Genomic DNA, 24,122 nt, shown 5'->3' with positions numbered 1-24,122 from the left:
GGAACTGTCGCCATAGCAGCCTTATTCAGAGAGGCTAGGTATGTATGTAATCTTTTCAGTAGACTATCAGACTACTTCTCCATGGGATCCTTGAGCAAGAAAGAGTCATCACTGAGAAAAAGGGATTTTTTAGCCAGTCTGGCGACTACAGGATCTAGCCTGGCAGGAGCTTCCCAGCTAGTGGATTCGGAAGGATCTGTCTTGTATGTGGCCCTAAATCTGGATCCTAAATTTATTTTACCAACTGGTTGTTCCCATTCCTTATGCATGATAGTGTTTAACACCGGATGACTGGGAAACACAGAAGCTTTCTTTTTGGGAAAATTAAAGAGATTTTCTTCATCCTGATTGGATGCTTTCTCCTTCATAGATTCCATAATATTTTTTACTTCTTTAATTAAATTATTAGCATAATTTTTACTAAATAAAAAACTATCTTCTAAAATAGGAAGATCTGATTCAGAATCTAAAGAAATTTCTCCCTCGGTACGCAAGGATTGTTAAGAGGAGGACGGAGATGAGAAATGCTTCTTTTTTCTTCTTTTTGGACTGGGCCAAAAATGATTTGAAGAGAGACATCAATCTTCTTGTCTCTGTATCCGATATTTCCTCACATATATTAGAGGAGCAATTATTTGGTAAGGGCTGTATACATGATACACAGGGCCTGTTTAGTTTATTGTTTTTTGGTAGATCTGGATTTAGATCTAGCTGGAGAGATCCTCTGGGAATCCACCTTACAGTTTACACACAATTCTTCCAAAAAATCATCCGGAAGAGGTGGTTCGCATGAATGACATAATCTATGCCTGTTTTATGGGATCTTTTGCCCCTTTTGCTGGATGAACTCGACATCTGAAGAAACAAACACAGATAAGAACCAGTCAAAAAACAATATGTATAGCATGAGAGAAGGTTTGCCTGACCAAAGACAGGTTTAAGTACCTTATTCTGCTAGAGCTCGGCTGCCAGGCACAACGGGCACCGAGCTCTGCAGTAATCCGCAATAAATACTTAACTTATGCGCGCGAACGAAGTGAGAGATGGCATGTGTGTGACGTCAGACCCCCTGTGCCTGCGTTCCACAGTGCGTTCCACCGCACAAAAAAACTGAAGTTCCGGACTTTAAACTTCAGGCCGCAAGTAAAGATTACACACCAGTCCTTCTTTTGTAGGCGCTTTAGCGGATAAGAGTGGAGCCAGGTACTATACATGGCTATAACCACTCTTGGGCCCTAAAACCTGGGTAAACAAGGTATTCATAGCCGACAATCCTAGGTGGGCTTCATTGTCATGCATGAGGACAATAAAAAAACACAGAGATGCATTTTAGGGGATGTCCCTATATAGTATTTAGCTAATTAATTAATTATCTATTTTGTCTAGGTGGGCGGCCCTAGGAAATTAATGAAGACAAGCTTAACCTATGATGTGCTGCCGTAGGACAAAAAGGGAAAAAGAGTTTACATCCATCAACATAGAATTCAAGATGTTGCGTGAGATCCCGATCATTCTCTCTCAGGAGCCCCCCATGTGGGAACTATGAGGAGGATTGAAAATCAAGGTGCAACCCTTTTTCGCCAACTGATCTTGAATGGGCTTAGTTTCGATGTTCATTTCTCTACAGGCTCCGATGAAACTGCTTCCAAGGTAAAGACCTCAACTGTTTCACTGATTGCAAAGAACCGTCTTGAGGCATTAATAAGGCTGGATATGTCTATGGATTCTATCACCTCTATGTGAACGGCTCATGCAAGTAAATAGTACAGCCCAATGCTTACTGTTTGCGTAACCGCCAGCATGCGGACACCATCCATGGCGCAAAGATGTTTAGGCCAATGTAGGTGAAAAGCAGCTCTGTACATAGTCTATCCACAGGCAAGTCAGCCATTTGTTGATGTAGTTGTCTTCCTCTCGCTTTGCGACAGTGCACACAGTCATGCAGTACTTGGGCCACATGTTTTTTTATACCTATAATCCAAAGGCCTGCAGACCGTAACTTGCCCTCAGTGATTTGCCTGCCCTGGTGTTCAGCCTTTTTGTGGTAGTGTCGGATCAGCAAGACGGTGATATGATGTTTGCTGGGAATGACGAGAGGATTTTGTTCTACAACTCCTAGGTGAGCTTGATTCAAACGACCACCAACTCTGAGCAAGTCAAACCGGTCAATAACTGCACTTAAGTTAGTGAGAGGGCTTTTTATTGGGATCTGCTGTAAGCCAAGTAGAGTTAGTAAATGAACCTATAGACATAGGCCTAGTGGTGTGATCTGCTGGATTAAGTTCGGATGGTACATAGTGCCATTGTTCAGGTTTGAAAGACCTCTGGATTCTCTCTATGAGGTTACTGACATACACATAAAATCATTTTGTCTGATTGTGGATGTAACCTAAAATGACCTTACTGTCCGTGTAATACTGAACTTTATCTATGTTGACACCCAGTTCTTGTATGAATTCCGCAATCTCCACTACACAGTCCCACAGTGTTCAAGTCTGGGAATAGTATGATCGGGCTTGGGGGCTAACTTAGCCTTACCAAAGATGAATCCAACGTGATTTTGATTGTTGGGTTCTGTGACCTTCAGATAGGTAACCACTGCTATGGCCTCTGTGGAGGCATCCGATAACACATGGAGTTACTTCTTTATGCTAGAGGTAAGTGAGGTTTTAATATGGCATCTCGGGATGAGGATCCCATCCAAGGCACACAAAGATTGCTTCCAGGCTTCCCATTTTTGCTCTTTATCAGAGGGAAGTGGGGTATCCCAATCCTTGATGGTTTCAGAAAGATGTCTCAGTAGGGATTTACCTTGTATGGTGATGGGCGCTACAAATCCCAGCGGATCAAATAGGCTGTTCACCACTGATAGAACACCATGTTTTGTGAATGGCTTGTCTGCACAACTTATTTGAAAACCGAAGGAGTCAGCAGAGAGATCCCATCTGAGGCCCAAGCTCCTCTGCACAGGTGAACTGTCCAGTCCCAAGTTAATGTCCTTAAATCCAGGTGCATGATCACCTGGCTCAAAGGCTCTCATTATGGCCAGGCTGTTTGAAGCAATTTTGCGTATTCTAAGTTTAGCTTGGTACAACATACTTTGAGTCCTTTTGAGCAGATCGATAGCTGCTTCTTCAGTCTGTAGTGATTTGAGTCCATCGTCTAGAAGTCTTTTTCAACAAGGTCTCTGGCGTCTGTACCGTACTCAGATTCTCCTTCTAACGCAGTTCTCCAAAGGCTGTAAGTCGCTACAGCAGGTGAAGGGCTGTTTCAAAATATGTGTACCCTCATTCGATACTCCACCATCTCTATGCTGGTGTCATTGTCCTTGTATCACAGAAACCTGGGGAAATTCCGGTGGTCCTCTCTGACTACGAAACAGTGGAACATCTGTTCAATCTCAGCAGTGATGGCAACAAGCTTTTTCCTGAACCTTATCAGCACTCCAAATGAACACAGGGAGAGAAGAGAACAAGGCGGCACTGCCTCCACAATTATGGCTAAAGGTATCCGAATCAACGTGCTGCGGTGTAAAGTATCCAATCGGTGGTGCTCAGCAGAGATAGCCAGCAAGCAGAGATGCACGAGAAGGAAAGAAGAAAGTAACAAAGTTGCGGCACTCACCAGGATACAAAAAGCCAGTCTTTATTGAGACTTCCTTAGAAGTGGATACATCGGAGGTCCAGGGGCGGACACAGTGTTGCAGCGGCGACGGCCGTTTCGCGCGCAAGATCGCGCTTCCTCAGGCCGCTCAATACGTCATGACGCCAGGGCGTCCTTTTATAGGGGCGGGCAGAGGACGGCCGACGCCGTCACCCACAGCTGCGCGCTCCTGGATACAAATGACATATTTAAAAACATGCGTACAGCGATGATCAGGTGCGAATATAATCAGCTAGGGGTACAAAAATTAAAACATGCATTAGTTCATATCATGCATGATCATGAATCAACGGCATGGACATTATTAGAGGATAGTGTATACAAAATTCTATGCATAGCAAAATAATACATGATAATGGGGCTGCAGCCGGTTATTGAGTACATATAGGCACGTTTTATTGAGTCAGAAACGGTTGGCCTATCTGAGTCATAACGGAATATAAATACACCGGGACTAACGGGCACCTGTCCTATTTCGTGCAGCGCTTATCAATATATATAAAATTGCGCTCGACAGGCATCAATCACAGGTCATCCTGTCATTCATGCCTGCCGGGCCCATGGCGCCCGTCCGCATAATCCACCTTGCCTCCCTCTGCAGGAGTAGGCGATGCCGGTCACCCCCGCGAGCGATGGGACCGACATGCTCCACCCCGGCAAAGGAGAGGCACCGAGGATGCGCGCCGTGGGCGTCACGGACATGGTCCATGAGACGCGGACTGCCTCTGCCCGAGCGTATGGAGCCAACATGCTCGCGAATACGCTCAAACAGAGGACGAATCGTCTTACCTATGTAAAAACGCCCACAGGGACAAAAAACCACGTACACTACATACGATGTGCGGCAGTTAATAAACTCCCGCACTGTGTGTGTCACCCCCCCCAGGGATAGATGCTTGCTGCAAATGTTGAGTGAACAGAAAGAGCAATGACCGCATCTAAAATTGCCCTTGGGCTTCCCTAGCCAGGTCTCGCCCTTGGGTGTCGAAAAGACACTCCTGACGAGTTTATTTTTGAGTGTAGGGCATCTCCTGAATGCGATCAGAGGTCTTTCGTCCGTTATACTCTTGAGAGAAGGATCTCCTCTTAGGAGGTCCCAATTTTGATTAATCACCTGTTTAACTGTATCTGCGGCAGTGCTATAAAGGAAAGAGAATGCAAATCGTGATTGCGTGGTGTTAGTGTCTTTCTCTCTAAGTAGAGAGGTACGATTGAGTTTAGCGGCTTTACGAAAGGCTGCTGAAACACCATTCGATGGATAACCCCTATCCAAAAGCCTGTTACGAAGTTCTCCAGCTTGCCTGAAGAAACCTTCATCGGTGTCATTAATTCTGCGGAGTCGGACAAACTGTCCGTAAGGAACCGCACGCTTCACTGAGGGTGGATGAAAACTGGTCTGGTGGAGGAGGGAGTTAGTTGCAGTGGGTTTGCGAAAGCCACTAGTGTGTACCCTGCCTTCTTTTACGTCGACCCGCACATCCAGGAAATCCAGAGATTCGCCACCAAAATTGATGGTGAACCTCATGTTCATCTGGTTGTGTGCGTTAAGATGGTCGACAAATGCGTGACACAACTCCTCACTCCCCCGCCAGACCAGAAAGATATCATCCACATACCTCAGGAATAAATGAATATGGCATAGATAGGGGTTATCCGTCGAAAAAATGTAGGTCTCTTCAAATACCGCCAGGTACAGGTTTGCAAATGTGCACGAAACGGGAGTGCCCATTGCAGTACCTAGTACCTGGCGGTACCAGAGACCATCAAATTGGAAGACGTTGTTGCTGAGTACCAAATCCAGGGCCTCAACAACAAAATCAATAAACGCAACACTCTTGTTGGTTTTGCGCAGCACCGTCTTAATGGCGCAGAGACCCAAATCATGGGGGATGCGAGTATACAAGCTCTCGACATCCAAGGAGACCAGGTGAAGCCCCTCCTGCCATTCAAGGTCATTGAGCGCACGAAGGAAATCACCCGTATCCTTCAGATAGGTCGGAGTGCTGCGCAACAGAGGTCTAAGGAGCCAATCTATATAGCCGGACAGGGGCTCTGTCACTGAACCGATCCCTGCAATGATGGGACGACCAGGGGGACGGGTCAGTGATTTATGCACTTTTGGTACAAAGTACCACGTGGGAATTTTGGGAAAGGAAGGAATGAGTCGTTCTTTCATACTGCTTGGTAAAAAGCCGCTATGAATATAGCGGTTAATTAACGCAAACAATTTGAATGATATACCAGGTATGGGATCCCCTCTAAGCTTAGAGTATACCATGTCATCTCCCAATTGCCGATGTGCCTCTTCCAGGTAGTACTCCCTGGGCATCAGGACCACGTTCCCTCCCTTGTCGGCCGGCTTAATGACCATATTGGTCTGCTTACTCAACCACGAAAGAGCTCGAGATTCCTCCGGCGTTAAGCCGGAAGGTGCTGCAGGATATACCAGCGCACGAATTTCTCTTAGCACTCGTTTGTGGAAGAGATCTATAGCAGATCCGGCCGGCATGGTAGGAAGGAAGGTGGACCTGATGCCCCCCGTGTACCTCTTTACAGAATCAACTGTGGCCGCTGGCTCCTCTGGTTCTGTATTTGACAAGAAATGTATGCATGCAATCTCTTCCTCAGTGAATCTGCCTGACAGGTGAAAATCAGCAAAAGACAACGTAGCTGGGACCTCCCCCGGTGAAACATCATGACACCGGACCGGGGTCTCAGCAAAAACCTTCTTCAAATACAATTTACGGACAGATAAAAAAAGGTCAATCTCAAAATCTACTAGGTTGAACTGTCCAGGCAGGCTGTATCCCAGTCCTCGGTTGAGGAGTGGGATACAGCCCGGTGGCAGTTCAGAGCCTGTGAGATTGATGACTATGTCCTGGGGTGGTAGATGACAATCCGAATCGTTGCTGTTCAATTCCGCCACGTGACTTGGTGCCTTCTCCTCGTAGATTTTCGTACTTCTTTTGTTGTTCCTTGACTGTCGGCCACGCCCCCTTCTCGTGCCCTTTCTAAAGGGGCTGTTTCCTCGCCCGAGTTAGCTCCATTACCCTCGGATAGGCTGGACTCAGAGTCGGTGGCCCAAAAGTTATGGCGTCCTCTCCGTGGCATGCGTTTGGGGCGGATCCTTCTTTTGCCCCAATCGAATACGCGATCCGAATCGTAATCGTATTTATCACGGATAAATTTGTCCCTTTATCAGCACTCCGACTAGGTTATTCGTCAGATTAAGACCTGTGAGAAGGACATCATTAAGAGATACACCTTGATGTTTAGCGCTTGAGTCAAAAACAACCCTAATTTGATTAGGTTTCTGTGGATGATACACTCCAAATGAAGGCAAGTAACAGCACTCGTCGTTCTTCCTTAAGGATGGAGCTGGTTCTGCATGGTTGTTACGGAATATTTTATCCATAAAGGCAACAATCTGTTCTCTCTTTTTAGGCTTGCTGTCCATGGTACGCTGAAAAGAGTTAAATCTTGAAAGAGCTTGTTCCCGATTGTCCGGGAGTCTTACCCAGTTATTAGTTTAGTCTTTAAAGAACTCACTGTCCATTATCTTGACAAATTCTCTGCCCTCTACTGACAAGGCTACTTTATCGTCGTCCTTGGTTGTGTGTCGGCAAAGAGGGGAGAAATGACGTCAGGTGGTTCTATGAGATCTGGAGACTTCTCTTTCACCTCATAGTGATGAGGACATGGATTATTGCAAGTTGTGCGTCCATCTCCACGCACATATGTTTTGAAAGAGCTGTATCCTGGTTGATCCAAGCATACATTTCCTATGACTATCCATCCCAAGTCCAGTCTCTGGGTGTATGGCGCATAGTCGGGACCATTACACTGTTGACGCACCTTGTGTACCCTTAGATTGTCTCTGCCGAACAGGAGTAGAATCTTGGCGTTGATGTCCATAGGTGGGATAACATTGGCTAGGTGCCTTAGGTGTGCTTGGTGAAATGCAGCTTCCGGGGTAAGAATCTCATCCCTATGGTTGGGTATTTGATTGTATTCGATCAGCGTTGGTACGGGTATTTCTGTATTCCCACCGACGGGAGAAGCGATGAATCCTTGTGCCCTCCTGCCACTAGTCTCTATGTGGCCCGAGCAGGTGTTTAAGATGTAGGGTGCTGATGGTCCCTTTATTCCAAAGGCTTCAAAGAATTTAGGTCCTGCTAGGGACTGGTTGCTTTGGTCGTCGATAATGGAATACATTTTTACTGCCTTTTTTGGTAGTCCCTCTGGGTAGACCTTGATTAGGCATATTAGGGCACAACATTTCTCACTCTGGCCCTCCCCACATACGTCCAAGCATGAGCAGGCAACAGCGGTGGCTGTATTAGCGTGATCCTGGGGCTCCCCGCCATGACTTGGAGCAGGACTGGTGGCGACGGCAGTCGGAGAATATCTGGCGAGTGGGATTTGGTGCATAGCTGAGGCATGTCTTTCACTATGACACTCCTCACACTTGATGACAGATTTACAGTCCTTAGCCATGTGCTCCAATGAAGCGCAACATCTGAAACATACCCCAAGCTCGATGAGGACTTTCTTGCGCTCCTGTATGGTTTTGGATCTAAACCCTCTGCATTTGTTCAGTGAGTGTGTTTTTTTTATGAATGGGACATTCACGATTGAAGGACTTGTCTCATGATGAGGTAGTGTACTATTTACCCGTGGGTACTGCATGTGATGGTAAGTTGGTATTTCTAACATTCACGCTGCTCTTAAAGTCTCTGTGTTTATGCATGATGCTTTCATACCTTGGATGATGAGGTCGCTGAAGCTGTAGTGTTGAACTCCAGGAAGTCAAGGTTGGGGTCGTTCCTCATCTGGAACTGTTCATTGATGAACCTACAGAAATGAATAAATGGGGAAAGTTGAAGTCATGCGCTCTTTTTTTACCTTGAGACTGATGCCGCCCACTTTTCTTGCAGACTGTATGGTAGTTCATGACGATTGGGTTCACTCCATGGGCTGCATCCAGGTAGCACAGCCCAGACAGACTGGGGTCTCTTCTGGAAAGCTTCAGTTCTGCATTTTCTTGAATAGGGCCTTCTCTATTGCTTCTGCGCTGCCGAAGGTATGTTCGAGTCTCTGCCAGGCAGCAGCGAGACCTGCTTCTGCTTGTCCCACGTAGACAGTTCTGAAACTCTTGATAGAATTTGTGGAGCCTGGGCCCAGCCATTTGATCAAGAGGTCAAGCTCCTGCTCTGCGGTTAGGTTGAGGTTGACAACTCCACGATTATCAAATTTTGAGAGACTGGTGTTGATTAGTTCTTTGCTCACCATAAACTTGGCAAACTAGGACATATATGCTTTCTCACTGCTTGTTGCAATGACAACTTGTGATACCCCTGGGGCATATGGGCTGCCTGGCGTGAAAGGGTGAGATGCTTCCAGGTAGAATGATGTTGTTGCAGGGTTGAGCTATGGTTTAACCTCTGTAGATTCTGATGACTGCTACTTGAGCTGTGGAGGTAGGCCAGAAAACACCTGATAGCGATCTTGCTGTAATAACTGTCCTTGGAGGGCACATCCGGGTTATGGTTATTAGGTTGCTGAGGTTTGTGGGTGGCACTGGCACCGCAGGTAGACCTGGCTTGGAGGTTTCAGTGTCGTCGGTTTGGACAGTACTGCAAACTGGGGGTGGTACATAGTCACTGGTGCGATCAACTGGATCATCTAGCTCCTGTGGTGGCGAGCAGACTGGATCAAGACCTTGGCTCAATGCTTGCTCAAGTAGTCTTACTTTAGCTAATGCAATTTCCTCTTCTATCTCTGATTCAAGAATCTTTATTCGAGCCTCTGCTTCCACCTTCTTGGCCTCGGCCTCTGCCCCCTTGGCCTCGGCCTCTGCCCCCTTGGCCTCCGCTTCTGCTCTTGCAAGAGCTTCTTTTTCAATAAAGGACCATCTCACTTTGGATTGCTCTGCATTTATGCGGGCCTCTAGTATTCTGTCACTCAGGGCTGAGCTTCTTGAGCACGAGGATCTGTATGACCGAGAAGAATGTTTAGATGAATTTGATCTGTGTGATCTAGTTTCTTGCAAATGAGAGATACGGAGTTCCGCTATATCTTTAACATCCAGCATCATGGCGTCTCTTTCTCTGTCTATAGATTCTGCCTTGCTCAGTTATGATAGGGCTTCATCAGTATTAGTCTTTTAGAAAGGTTATATACCTTGTGGACATGCTGATGATTGGCAGTTCTCTCCTAGAGAGAAAGGGAGAAAACTAGGTAGAAGACGGTCAGTCATCAACAGGTGGGCAGGGAGAGCAGGAATTCATGAATAACCATGACTCTTCTCAGGTGGCCGGGACTCTTTTCCAGGCCCAGTCTGCAATGATTGTGATGTTGGTTCTCGGCAATCACTAACTTTTACCTGATGTGTGACACAGAGATGAAATCAGCATTTCTGTCACTACTTTATACTGCCCTCGGTACGGTCAGCATAAAGTTAATAACAGGTTCCAGTTAAGGCAGTTTTTGACTGTTCTGTCCCCACATAAAGGCGAATGAAGATATAACTAATAATGGCTGCGTGACATCCGACCTTCGTGACCAAGCAGTGGAGCAGACCGGCAGATGCTCAGGTTAGATGGGTCCAAACGTAGACACATTAAATCAACATGGGTTTATTTAATCCAAATACAGCGACAACGATGATACAATAGTGTAATGTAGCAGTGGTATTGATGCTGTCCTGATGATGTCTTTCCTGTGGCTAAGGCCTCATGCACACTGCTGTGTTTCACGGCCATATGCGGGCCGTGGAACCGCGGCCTGGATCCCTCCTGAGAGCAGGAGCGCACGGCGTCACTGGTTGCTATGACGCCGTGCGCAGCAGGAAGCGCACGGCGTCATAGCAACCAGTGACGCCGTGCGCTCCTGCTCTCAGGAGGGATCCAGGCCGCGGTTCCACGGCCCGCATACGGCCGTGAAACACGGCAGTGTGCATGAGGCCTAACTGTTGGTCAAAAACTGATGCCTTCACAAGCCCAAAGTGTTTGTATATCCGGTCACACAGCTATGCAACACTGAAAATGGCTGCAGGAAGTGACGTGGACCAAGGCTGCCTAAAACCTCGCCCAGCAGGAAAAAACTAGCAAGAGCAGAGGCGTGCAGCATACAATTCTGGCCAGCAGATGGCAGTAACAGAGCAATACATATACAATACAATCTAAGTTATTTCTGCCGATAAGAGGGTGATACATGAGGCGTAATATCCGCTAAATTAATAGCCCCGCCCACCTGGACATTTATAACTCATTTTTGGCGTGAAGACCATTCTTTTTAGTGTACTGGCGCAACATGCTTAGTAAATGTCCCCAATATGTCCTTTTAGACAACTTGGGGGCCATTTATTAAACAGAAATATGCCTAAATTAGGTGTTTTTCTGGTGCAGATTGTGGCGCAAAAGTCTTTTGCACCTCAATCTTTGACGTTTCCCCGCTCTCACGCCAGGTCTATAAAAGTGTCTGGCCTGTCTCATATACCATTTTCTATGCCTGTTTTAGGTGTAGAAAATGGTCTAAATGCAAGGAAGCCGTCTTAGATTTAGAAGCAGCGGTGGATTCTCCGAAGTTATGACTCTTCATAACTCCGGCAGTAATAGGGCATATACATCACATACACATGACACAGAGACAGCTCTGCTACATACACATCACACAGAGACAGCTCCGCTACATACACGTCACACAGAGACAGCTCCACTACATACACGTCACACAGAGACAGCTCCGCTACATACACATCACACAGACAGCTCTGCTACATACACATCACACAGAGACAGCTCCGCTACATACACATCACACAGACAGCTCTGCTACATACACGTCACACAGAGACAGCTCCGCTACATACACATCACACAGAGACAGCTCTGCTACATACACATCACACAGAGACAGCTCCGCTACATACACGTCACACAGAGACAGCTCTGCTACATACACATCACACACAGACAGCTCTGCTACATACACATCACACAGAGACAGCTCCGCTACATACACATCACACAGAGACAGCTCCGCTACATACACATCACACAGAGACAGCTCTGCTACATACACATCACACAGAGACAGCTCCGCTACATACACGTCACACAGAGACAGCTCTGCTACATACACATCACACACAGACAGCTCTGCTACATACACATCACACAGAGACAGCTCTGCTACATACACGTCACACAGAGACAGCTCCACTACATACACATCACACAGAGACAGCTCTGCTACATACACATCACACAGAGACAGCTCTGCTACATACACATCACACAGAGACAGCTCTGCTACATACACATCACACAGAGACAGCTCCGCTACATACACATCACACAGAGACAGCTCCGCTAGATACACATCACACAGAGACAGCTCTGCTACATACACGTCACACATAGACAGCTCTGCTACATACACACCACACAGAGGCAGCTCCGCTACATACACATCACACAGAGACAGCTCCGCTACATACGCATCACACAGAGACAGCTCCGCTACATACACATCAAACAGAGACAGCTTTGCTACATACACATCACACAGAGACAGCTCTGCTACATACACATCACACAGAGACAGCTCTGCTACATACACATCACACAGAGGCAGCTCCGCTACATACACATCACACAGAGACAGCTCCGCTACACAAACATCACACAGAGACAGCTCCGCTACATACACATCACACAGAAACAGCTCCGCTACATGCACGTCACACAGAGACAGCTCCGCTACATACACGTCACACAGCGACAGCTCCGCTACATACACATCACACAGAGACAGCTCCGCTACAAACACTTCAGAGACAGCTCTGCTACATACACGTCACACAGAGACAGCTCCGTTACATACACATCACACAGACACAGCTCTGCTACATACACATCACACAGAGACAGCTCTGCTACATATACATCACACAGACACAGCTCTGCTACATACACATCACACAGAGACAGCTCCGCTACATACACATCACACAGAGACAGCTCCGCTACAAACACTTCAGAGACAGCTCTGCTACATACACGTCACACAGAGACAGCTCCGTTACATACACATCACACAGACACAGCTCTGCTACATACACATCACACAGAGACAGCTCCGCTACATATACATCTCACAGACACAGCTCTGCTACATACACATCACACAGAGACAGCTCCGCTACATACACATCACACAGAGACAGCTCCGCTACGTACACATCACACAGAGACAGCTCCGCTACATACACATTACACAGAGACAGCTCTGCTACATACACGTCACACAGAGACAGCTCCGCTACATATACATCACACAGACACAGCTCTGCTACATACACATCACACAGAGACAGCTCTGCTACATACACGTCACACAGAGGCAGCTCCGCTACATACACATCACACAGAGACAGCTCCGCTACATACACATCACACAGAGACAGCTCCGTTACATACACATCACACAGAGACAGCTCCGCTACATACACATCACACAGAGACAGCTCCGCTACATACACATCACACAGAGACAGCTCCGCTACATACACGTCACACAGAGACAGCTCCGCTACATACACGTCACACAGAGACAGCTCCGCTACATACACGTCACATAGAGACAGCTCCGCTACATACACATCACACAGAGACAGCTCCGCTACATACACATCACACAGAGACAGCTCCGCTACATACACGTCACACAGAGACAGCTCCGCTACATACACGTCACACAGAGACAGCTCCGCTACATACACGTCACACAGAGACAGCTCCGCTACATACACATCACACAGACAGCTCTGCTGCATACCCATCATACAGACACAGCCCTGCTACATACACGTCACACAGACACAGCTCTGCTACATACACATCACACAGACACAGCTCTGCTATATACACATCACACAGAGACAGCTCTGCTACATACACGTCACACAGAGACAGCTCCGCTACATACACATCACACAGACACAGCTCTGCTATATACACATCACACAGAGACAGCTCTGCTACCTGCACACTGTAATTTCACCCTCATCCAGCACAGTAGAGTCCTACACACACTGAGGAGATAAACTCGGTCATGTGATCCCTGACTCCTCCCACACAGGATCACATGGTCATGACATCATCACAGGTCCTTTACCTCCTTCAGCAGCACAGCCTGGAGCATGACTCCTCCCTCACATGGTCACATGGTCATGACATCATGAAAGGTCCTTTAGCCCACTAGTCTCCCCCTCCCCCATACATGTAGTGTCCAGCGGTGGAGGTATGTGTACTGTCACTGATGATATGGGGGATTGTTGTTTTTTGTGGGATTATTTGTATTTTGTAATTTTTGTAATGGAACCGTTATCTTGAAGGGATGTGCAGAGCTGGTGTACTGATGATCTGTCCTCAGGATCAGTCATCAGTGTCAGATCAGTGGGGATCCGAATGACCCCCCCCCCTGCGGATCGTCTGTCTGAAGAGATGGCGGTGCTCGTGTGATATCTTCTTCTGCTTCTTGTAGAGGCGGTTCAGTGTAATTACAGCCGCTCGTCCCATTCAAGTGAATATATTGTAATTACACCGAAGCACCGCTATGGCTTCAAACAATTAAATGGCGGGGGAACCAGGAGTCGGACCTCCGCCGATCTCATATTGGTGACTTATCTTGAGGACCGATCATCAGTATGATCCCACTGAACATCCCCTTTAAATGATACGGGGACTGGTCCAGTTCTTCCACTGTCCCCTGACGACCTCGAAAGACCGGCTCCAAATCTGGAGTCTCTGAGCCGCCCTCTCCCGAAGCCTGAGGGACAGACTTGCATCTGAGGGTGCACAAGCCGCCCCATCGCTGTTCCTTGGATATGTATTTACGACATATAAAAAAAATGATGGGTAACCTCGAAGATGACGTAACGCCCTGTAATCTCGGACATCAGAGGCTATATCTTATTTTCACCGCTCGATGTATAGTGTCGTCCACATCACAAGGGCTCTGATACTGTATTCCGTCCCGTTCTTGTAGAACATCCTTCGAGTCTTTTAGATAAGAAGGAAATGTTTCTTCCACGGAGCGAAGAAATGCTCTATTAATTTGCAGACGCGCGTTGGTTGATCACGCCTGACACTATCGGTCGTCCGGGGGCTGAGTATTGTGTATGTGAATCTTTGGCGAGAGGTAAAACGTTACCCCTGTGGGATTCTTCCAGAATATCTCCTGATTGATGACACCTACTTCTGAAATCTCAGACAGTTGTGCTTTCTGGGTAGGTTCAGGAATCGGTTGCCTGGTCCGGCAGAGAAATAGACTAGCGGATTTCACCATAGCCGGGTACTGACATTTACTGACTATAATGGGATCCAGCCACACTCTGGTGAACTGGCGGACAAGAAATCTTACACGCAGGACTTTGTCGAGCCAAAAGCCGTAAAATAATGTTGGAAAGCGGCTGGATCCCATTAGAGTCAATGGAGATCAGGTGTCTGACCCCCTCCATCAATAACAAAAAGCAGACAACCCCTTTAATATCGCATACAACGTAGTAGGAAACTGGCAAAATGTTATTCCCCCATAGTTTTATTGGTTACGTTTTGACGACCTTCCCCATGCGGTAAAACTGATCTTCATTCTCTGGTCAGTACGATTACACTACATTTATATAGTTTTTATACAATAAAAAGTTTGTAAAAAAAATGAATGCGTCTTTGCATCGCCATATTCTGACGCCAATAACTTTTTTTGTAGTTATGTCTATAGAGCTGTGGGGGGAGATGTTATTTTTTCATTGCGATGTTCACCGTACGGGATGAATAAAACCTAATAGTACAGGCGTTTTGGGATGCGGCGGTGCAAATTATCTTTATTTTTTATTGTGGGGAAAGGGGAGTGAGTAGGATTTTTTTATATTTAAAACATTTTTTTTTACACATATTTTAAAGAGGACCTTTCACCGCTCCTGACAGGCCTGGATTAATAGCTTCATGCATTCCCCATGTAATAACAAATCTGGAGCATCTAGTCTTATGTTTCTTTATTATTTCTACTAGACGTTTTATATGAATTGCTATTAACCTTCACTAAGGGTACAAAGGGGAGGTAACCAGTTGGGGGGGTTACCTGGCAGCACTGATTGGATAGAGTCAGTCTGTGCAGGTACACACCCCCAACCAGTTGCCACCCGTCTGTACCCTTACTGCAGACGGATAGCAAATCATTCATAACGTCTAGTAGAAATAATAAAGGAATGGCACAACATAGAGCCATAAGAATAAATGCTCCAGAACTGTTATTACATGGGGAATGCATGGAGATATTAAAACAGACATGTCAGAAGTGTTGAAAGGTCCTTTTCAAGTCTCCTTAGGGGACTTTCACAAGTGATAGTTAGATCGCTTGCCCCATAGACTGCAATGAATTACCATTGGAGCCTATGGGAGTTTCAATGTTTTCCACAGGCAGGCATTTACAGGAAGGACAACTGTGATAACTTCAGAGGGAACTAATCCTTCAGAGGGAATCGAGGATATCGTGAGAAATGAATGGCTCCCCTCGTCGCAGCACAAGAGAGCAATTTGGCCCCTCCACCTTAGATAGTACAGTATGCCACAATTGACCACAGCATCTGAGAGGCTAAATGCCTGTGATCGGTGTCATTACTGATCATGGGCATTAGCCCTGGAACTCTGCTGTGTGATACCCTCTGGCTATTGCAACCCGCTCTGCTTTGGAGCGGGTTTCACCATAAAAGACCCGACTAGCACCATAAATGCACAGTGCTTGTTAGAAAGGGGTTAATGGGTAAGACCATCTTTATTTGTTTGGCTTTTAAGGCAATATCCATCAATTCTTCCAATTCCTTCAACACTTTCATCTGTTGTCATACTGGATGTTCCTAGGTAGGTTTTTCAACTCTTTACTCATCAATTTAATGAACAGTTCAATTATAGGGAATTAACAGTGTTTGTTCTAAGCTTTTGTGCACTCTTTAACATTCTTGGTAACCTACATTTCTACGTTTTTGTACCTGACTGCGCTCCATCCACCATTTTGGGAGTGAGTAATATCCACATATATTCTTCATCTGGGTTTTTAATCATATATCAATAAAAGCCATACTGAACTCTGCCCTCGTAGTTTACAGCAACAAAGGAGAACAAGGGTCTTTGTAGAACACACGGAAATGGGGAGAGGCGGCTGGAGGTAAAAGAACTTGTCTTTCCAGAAGTTAGAGTAGAGTGGTGAGAGGTATGCACATTGACCACTAGACCCTAAAGATGGAGGAACTGCCTCGTCAAGCTATTCACAGCTCATGTCACAATTAAAACAGAATGTTGAGATTCTGACATCTACACTCGAAGTTCTTCCCTACATCTTCCATACGGCACCCAAACACATTCACTAAAAATAATGAAAAATCTGAAAATACTTAAAAACCAACTGGATAACCTCTGTAAGTCTGCGTTCACGTCAACATCACAGGCTCCGTTCAGGACCTCCATCACAGTGTTTGTCAAAAATAGCGGAGAGAAAAGTCCTGCAAGCAAGTTCTTCGAATGGAAGCCTAATGGATCCTATTATGGTCACTGGGATCTTTTAGGCTCCATTCCTGTCAGTTATGTGCCAGCACTTCTGTTATTTTTATTCTTCTGCTCCTATAAAGGAATGGAGAATAGATATAAATAACTCTGATGTGAAAGAGCCCTTAGCCTAAATACTGTCAGGAACACTGTGAGAACTTTTATAAGAAGCCTATAACAATATTATGGCATTACAAGGACAGATTAAGGAGAAGAAAAGATCTTGTTTGGTAGATCCTTCCGAGAAAAATATGCTGTAATGGGAAGGGGCACAACATCATTTAAAGGACATATTACACACTTACATAGTAGTTAAGGTTGGAAAAAGAGAAAAGTCCATCAAGTCCAACCTGTAAATGCAGGTTGGACTACAACTTCTTTATTTTATCCTAATGTTACATTTTCTGAGGAAGTGGAAAAATCAGACTTTGACTCAAATAGAAAGGAATACACTTACTGTTACCTGAGGGGCTCTACTGTAATTGTATTTTACATGGGATTTTGTAGGATTTTAGATCGTCTTATCTTCTTTCCATTCAGGTTGCTATATAAGATCCTTCTCTTGATTGACCCCTCAAGGATGGATAGGAACAGGGACAAGATGGCAGAGAGTATAATAAATCTTACCCTAGAGATCCTCTTCCGGCTTACTGGAGAGGTGAGAGATTCTAATGATGTCACATTACATCTTTGTTACTAACAGATGGACATGACTGAAGAGGTGAGGGACTCTGGAGATGTATGGAGTAATATTTATTACTGTGTCTTTCTGTAACCAGGACTACACAGTAGTGAAGAAGACCTCTAGTGAGCGCTGTCAGGACCCTGTGTCTGAAGGATGGGGAGGAACCCTGAGCCCAATCACAGGGCCTCCACCTCACCCCCTGATACATGAGGAAGTCAATAGAGATAAGATCCTAGAGATCACCAACAAGATGATTGAGCTGCTGACTGGAGAGGTGACACTGCTGGGCATGCTGGGACATTATACAGGAACGCTATGAAGGGATCTGGGTGATGACTGTATCATTGTGTTGTCAGGTTCCTATAAGGTGTCAGGATGTCACCATCTATTTCTCCATGGAGGAGTGGGAGTATTTAGAAGGACACAAAGACCTGTACAAGGACGCCATGATGGGGAATCACCAGCCCCTCACATCACAAGGTAATAGACACAAATAAATCCACATGTCCTCTCATCTGTACGTAAGGAATGAATTCAGTTACTGGATGTGTTTCCTATAGTTAAGAAAGAGAGGAGAACACTGGAGAGATGTCCCAGTCCTCTTCTTCCACAGGATGGTTCAGAAGAACATTACAATGCCCCACAGGATGATCAGGTAGATGGAGATAAGTCCTCACTGTTCCCTATGATCTGTAGAAGACTGTGAAGATTTTGTGTTCGGTCTTGTTTTATCCACCAGTATTATATGTTTTATCCTTGTATAATGAGAAAGGTGGAGATGGCAGGATTACAGCTGACCATAGACATTACGTGGTGTCTGGATCTTCTCATTGTTTTCTAGTTATGGAGACTGCTGGTTGGAATAAGGACCCAAGAGGTTGGATTTATACAGGAGACCTGCAGATATTTGGGTCAGATAACTCCTGATGTCCGGTCATTTTTGGGCATCATTCTAATTACTGATCTTTTCAGGTCATATAAAACATTCCACACGACTTCTCCAACCGTCTGATGACTTTTACAATATTTGTTTCCCAGATTGTGAATCCGGGTGAAGATCTGAACATTATATATGTTACAGAGACATATGTGAGGGGTGATGAGCAGAGTATAGAGGACCTTCCTACAGGTAACCGCCCAGGTGAGTAGTAATCAGTCTATAAAGGGAATAGATATATATAAGCTCTGACAATAAAGTGAACTCATAGCAATAAAAGTATTACTTACCTCACTGTTGAATTTCCCTGTGGTTGCCTTCATACAGTAGTAGTCCCCTTTGAAAGCTATGCACTGGTGCCAGCGCCTCTTCCACGCTTCAAAGCAATTTTGGAACTGGTTTTGTGGAATGGCCTTCAGTACTGCTGTCATATTACCTTTGATTTCATTAATATCATCTATCATTTATCTTTGGGAACAGAAAAAAGTAATTGGACACTAGATCCAGTGAATATGGAGGATGTTCCAACACAGTTATTTGTTTACTAGCTAAAAACTGCCTCACAGACAGTGCTGTGAGAGTAGGTGTGTTATGTCGTGGTGTAAGATCTGTTTCAGACGAGAGTGTCCTGTGCGGAAATCACGCTCCGAGTGTGAGGGTCATTCCCCGTTATGGACACTGCTCGTTTAGCACGAGCGCAAAGCATTATACTGATTTATAATGCTGTGTGTCTCTGCCTGACCGGCATCTACTGAATTTTACTAACATAACACTGTCAGTAGAAGTCAAATCAAACAGACACACACAGCAATTTAAATCATTATAATGCTGTGTGTTCCTGCTAAACGACCAGTGCCCATACCGGGGAATTATGATCACACATGGAGCGTGATTTCTGCATAGGACACACTCGTTTGCAAGAGCCCTCTTGATTTGTTCCAGAAAAAAGTCATGTCCATTCCACCTTTCTTTTTCACACAGCTTTATCAGCACTTTCAAATAGTACACTTGGTTGACTATTTGGTACAAATTCCTAGTGAAAACTCTCTCTAATGTTAACGAAAGATACCAACATTGTTTTGACTTTTGATTTGAACTGGCAGAACTTTTATGGTCAGGGAGAATCGTCAGTCTTCCATTGTGCACTTTGCCACATGGTCGGGTTGGTCGGGTTGGTAGACCCATGTTTCGTCCACCTGTGATGACACGGCCCAAAACAGCATCCTGCCTCTTCAGAAGGTCTTGGCAAATTTCAGCTCTCCTTTGCTTGTGTTTATTGGTGAGCCTCTTGGGGACCATTTTTGCACACACCTTCCTCACGCCAAGATTTTCAGTTAAGAATTTCCTTATTGTATCCCTATGGATGTTCACTTGCACTTCTCCTGACAGTCAGCAGATGATTTTCACGCACAATTTGAGTAACATTTGCAATGTTTTCATCAGTTCTACTTGTTCATGGCCAGCCCGATCTCTCTTTGTCAGTGACCCTTTGGCCCCTTTCACACGGGCGTGAACGCATTGCATGCGTGAACGCATTGCGTGAACGCATTGCGTGAACGCATTGCGCCCTAATGGCGTGAATGCATTGCACCCGCACTGAATCCTGACCCATTCATTTCAACGGGGCTATGCACATGAGCAATGTTTTTCACGCATCACTTGTGCGTTGCGTGAAAATCGCAGCATGCTCTATATTCTGCGTTTTTCACGCAATGCAGGCCCTATAGAAGTGAATGGGGCTGCATGAAAATCGCATTGCATCCGCAAGCAAGTGTGGATGCATTGCAATTTACACGGATGGAGATGATGAGATGAGCCCCGAGACCCCATTAAAGTCCATTTAGTGAATTATTTTCAATTTAAAACATGCATCTGCATTCTTTAATACAGATGCTAAGTAAAATGTCCATTAAGGGTTAAAAAAATAAAATAAAGAAATTACTCACATCATCCACTTGATCGCGCAGCCATTATAGTTTTCTTTCTTCTTCTTGCAGGACCTGCAAATGGATCTGGACTGACGTTATCACGCTCACCACGTGGTGAGCTTGATGACGTCAGCGCAGTTTCTTTTGCAGGTCCTGCAAGAAGAAGAAAGAAGAGGATGCCGGCTGCGCAATCAAGTGGATGATGTGAGTTTATTTTTTTGTTTATTTTTTAACCCCTAAATGGACATTTTAGTTAGCATTCTGTATTAAGAATGCTATTATTTTCCCTTATAACCATGTTAGAAGGGAAAATAATAAAATCGGCAGAACACCTAACTCAAACCTGAACTTCAGTGAAGAAGTCCGGGTTTGGGTCTTTGTACCACATTTAGTTTTTTATCACGCGCATGCAAAACGCATTAAGACGCTTTGCACTTGTGCGGAAAAAACTGAACAAAACTGACTAAAATTGCGTGGTTTCCCGCAATGCAATGCATCCGGTCTTCATCCGCGGTGCTCATGTGAGAGAGGCCTTTCTCTGCCCTTAGGAAAAGGTTTAATCCATTTGTAAACTGCTCTGACGTTCTTGTAATGAGATGCAGAAACATGCACAGACATTACTCGTCGCCAATCACAATGAGATTGTTGTGAGTCTACAAAAACACAGCTGTAAAAAGCTGACATAATAATTCTATGAAACCATATTCAGGTTTCCGTATAGTGTTGCCCCCTACAATTTGTGAACTTTTTCAGACCTGATATTGATTCCTCCATTTACAATAGTTATTGTTTCCTAGACAACCATTGTATGTTGAAATCATAACTCTATGGAGAATAGGTAATTAGTTCCAAATTATCAATCCAAAATAAGAAAAAAAGGAGGACTTAATGAAATGAAGCACAAAAATAATACAGATAATGCACATTTTTTACTTTAGCAATCTTAAGGAGCAACATGACCAAAATAGGTCATGGCATAAATTATAATGCAAATCTGCGCTAGCTCATTGCCAGGACTTCTTTGTACATGACCGTACTGCTACTCCCCTATGCCCTTCACTATGCTAAAGTAAATGTAGCTGTCATAGAATATGTGAGACATACGTCACCTAATAGCACTGACTTACAGGACCTTTCTGATTCTCCACTGAGCATTGCACTTAAAAAAAGAGGTAATAGACACACATACATGAACCTATGAAAATTCTGGCTTCAACACAAAAGTGGAAACCTACAAAAGAGCAGCCTGATGACCTGACATCCTTATCTGCTGGCCCTTGTTCTGAGATCTACTGTTAGATTGTGATATGTTTTGCCACCACTGTCCTATTTAGTCAAGAATGGAATTAGGCTTTGAAGGTTATGTTATACAAAGGTAATAGTCAGTTTTATTCTTGGCAGATGACTGTACCACGAGCTCAACGGAACACCTGATATCTTCAGACTGTACAGCAAATGATTATGGTATCATAGCGGATACATTTAAAGAGCATTCCGTTGTCCCAGATATACCCTTAACCCATCATAGCATTAATCAATCATCTGATCTTTTTCAATGGGTCCGATCTTTTGATTCATCACAGACTGTTAAGCAAAACAAAGAACAACAATGGACTGAACATCCAAGAACTCACACAGTAGCGAAGCCATATTCATGTTCACAATGTGGAGAGTGTTTTATGCAGGAATCAGATCTCAATAAACGTCAGAGAATTCACAAGGATGAAACGCCATTTTTGTGTACACATTGTGGGAAATGTTTTATCCAGAAATCAGATCTCATTAGCTATCTGAGACTTCAAACGGATAAAAAGCCGTTTGCATGTTTAGAATGTGGGAAATGTTTTACCCTGAAGTCAGATCTTGTTAGACATCAGAGAATTCACACAGGAGAGAGGCCATATCCATGTTCAGAATGTGAGAAACGTTTTACTCATAAATCAGCTCTTGTTATACATCAGAGAGTTCACACGGGGGAGAAGCCATATTCATGTTCAGAATGTGGGAAATGTTTTTCTTTCAGAACGTCTTTAGCTGCCCATCAAATAACTCACACAGGGGAGAAGCCATTTCCATGCTTAGAATGTGGAAAATGTTTTACTAATAAATCAAGTCTTGTTACACATCAGAGAAGTCACACAGGAGAAAAGCCATATCCATGCCCAGATTGTGGGAAATGTTTTACTCATAAATCAGCTCTTGTTCTACATCAGAGAATTCACACAGGGGAGAAGCCGTTTTCATGTTCAGTATGTGGGAAAAGTTTTACTCAGAAAGTATCTCTTCTTACACATCAGAGAGTTCACACAGCGAAGAATCCATTTTCATGCTCAGAAGGAGTAATGTTTCAATACAAATAAAATCTTGAGTCCTACACAAGGGAAAGGCCATTTTCATGTTCTCAGTGTTTTACCCAGAAATTGCACCTATTTTAAACACCTTTGAACTCAGAAATTGTCATAGCTTTCAGTTACGGTCAAAGTAAAGTCATGTTAGGCTGTGTTCACTTATGCTTTGTGAACTTGTGTGATTTGTGAACTCTAGCAGTCTAATCTGGCAGAGAAACATAATGCTGGAGATTGGAGAACACTGTATCGGGCATAGCCAGTACAGCCGTGCATCACCAGTTCCCCATTGTCTATAATGGGATCTGGCGGGGATACGTCTACTTTCCGAAAAGTATGCCGACTTCTGACTGAAAAAAAATGTGAATCCAGCCTTAACAGGAAAGCAATTAGGAGCACAAAATAATGATTAAGAAATGTCTGTAATTACCAACAAATGTCTGCTATCCGAAAACTGACAATCCATTTAACACACCTATGGATCCACCATGTGCATAGAATATTTCACATGAAAAAACATTGATTGTTAATAAACATTTGCTTTTAAAACTTATATTCTTGGCCTACCTTTCTTAATTTTTTCACTGTAGCTTGAAAACCTATGGAGTTGCAGTATACCTGGTACACTGGTCTTGATTCCACCTGTGCAGCTGGAGGATGCACCAAATTTGTTCAGACGTGCACGCCACATGACACAATTAAAGTGGACCTTTCACCACCCTTGACCTACCTGTTTTAATAGCTTCATGCATTCCCCATATAATAGCAATTCTGGAGTATCTATTCTTATGGCTTTATGTTGTACCATTCATTCCTAACTAGAAGTTATGAGATAATTGCTAGCAGTCTGCAGTAAGGGTACAGAGGAGAGATAACCAGTTGGGGGGGTGTACCTGCACAGTCTGACAATGGCAGCACTGATTGGATAGAGTAAGTCTGTGCAGGTACAAACCCCCA

The 24,122-nt window shown here is 44.8% G+C and overlaps 1 protein-coding gene across 2 annotated transcripts in view; it reads left to right on the top strand.

Moving 5' to 3' along the window:
* Positions 1-23,665, top strand: part of LOC122941664 (oocyte zinc finger protein XlCOF7.1-like) — a 34,224-nt gene extending 10,559 nt beyond the window's left edge. Inside the window, exons 1-7 of one of the 2 annotated variants that reach the window (XM_044299076.1) lie at positions 1,552-1,650; positions 17,811-17,928; positions 18,050-18,229; positions 18,312-18,435; positions 18,516-18,610; positions 18,994-19,096; positions 22,222-23,665. In XM_044299076.1, coding sequence (XP_044155011.1) covers positions 1,595-1,650; positions 17,811-17,928; positions 18,050-18,229; positions 18,312-18,435; positions 18,516-18,610; positions 18,994-19,096; positions 22,222-23,180 — 1,635 coding nt within the window. In that variant the 5' untranslated portion in view covers positions 1,552-1,594 and the 3' untranslated portion in view covers positions 23,181-23,665. Of the gene's footprint in view, positions 1-1,551; positions 1,651-17,810; positions 17,929-18,049; positions 18,230-18,311; positions 18,436-18,515; positions 18,611-18,993; positions 19,097-22,221 lie in introns of those variants that run through there. The other variant, XM_044299077.1, reaches the window with a different exon arrangement.
* Positions 23,666-24,122: the final 457 nt, after the last annotated feature.

Source organism: Bufo gargarizans, chromosome 6 (assembly GCF_014858855.1).
Source record: "Bufo gargarizans isolate SCDJY-AF-19 chromosome 6, ASM1485885v1, whole genome shotgun sequence".
Lineage (NCBI taxonomy): Eukaryota > Metazoa > Chordata > Amphibia > Anura > Bufonidae > Bufo > Bufo gargarizans.
The sequence above is the reverse complement of the archived record's forward strand: the minus strand, read 5'-3'. Positions and strand labels throughout refer to the sequence as shown.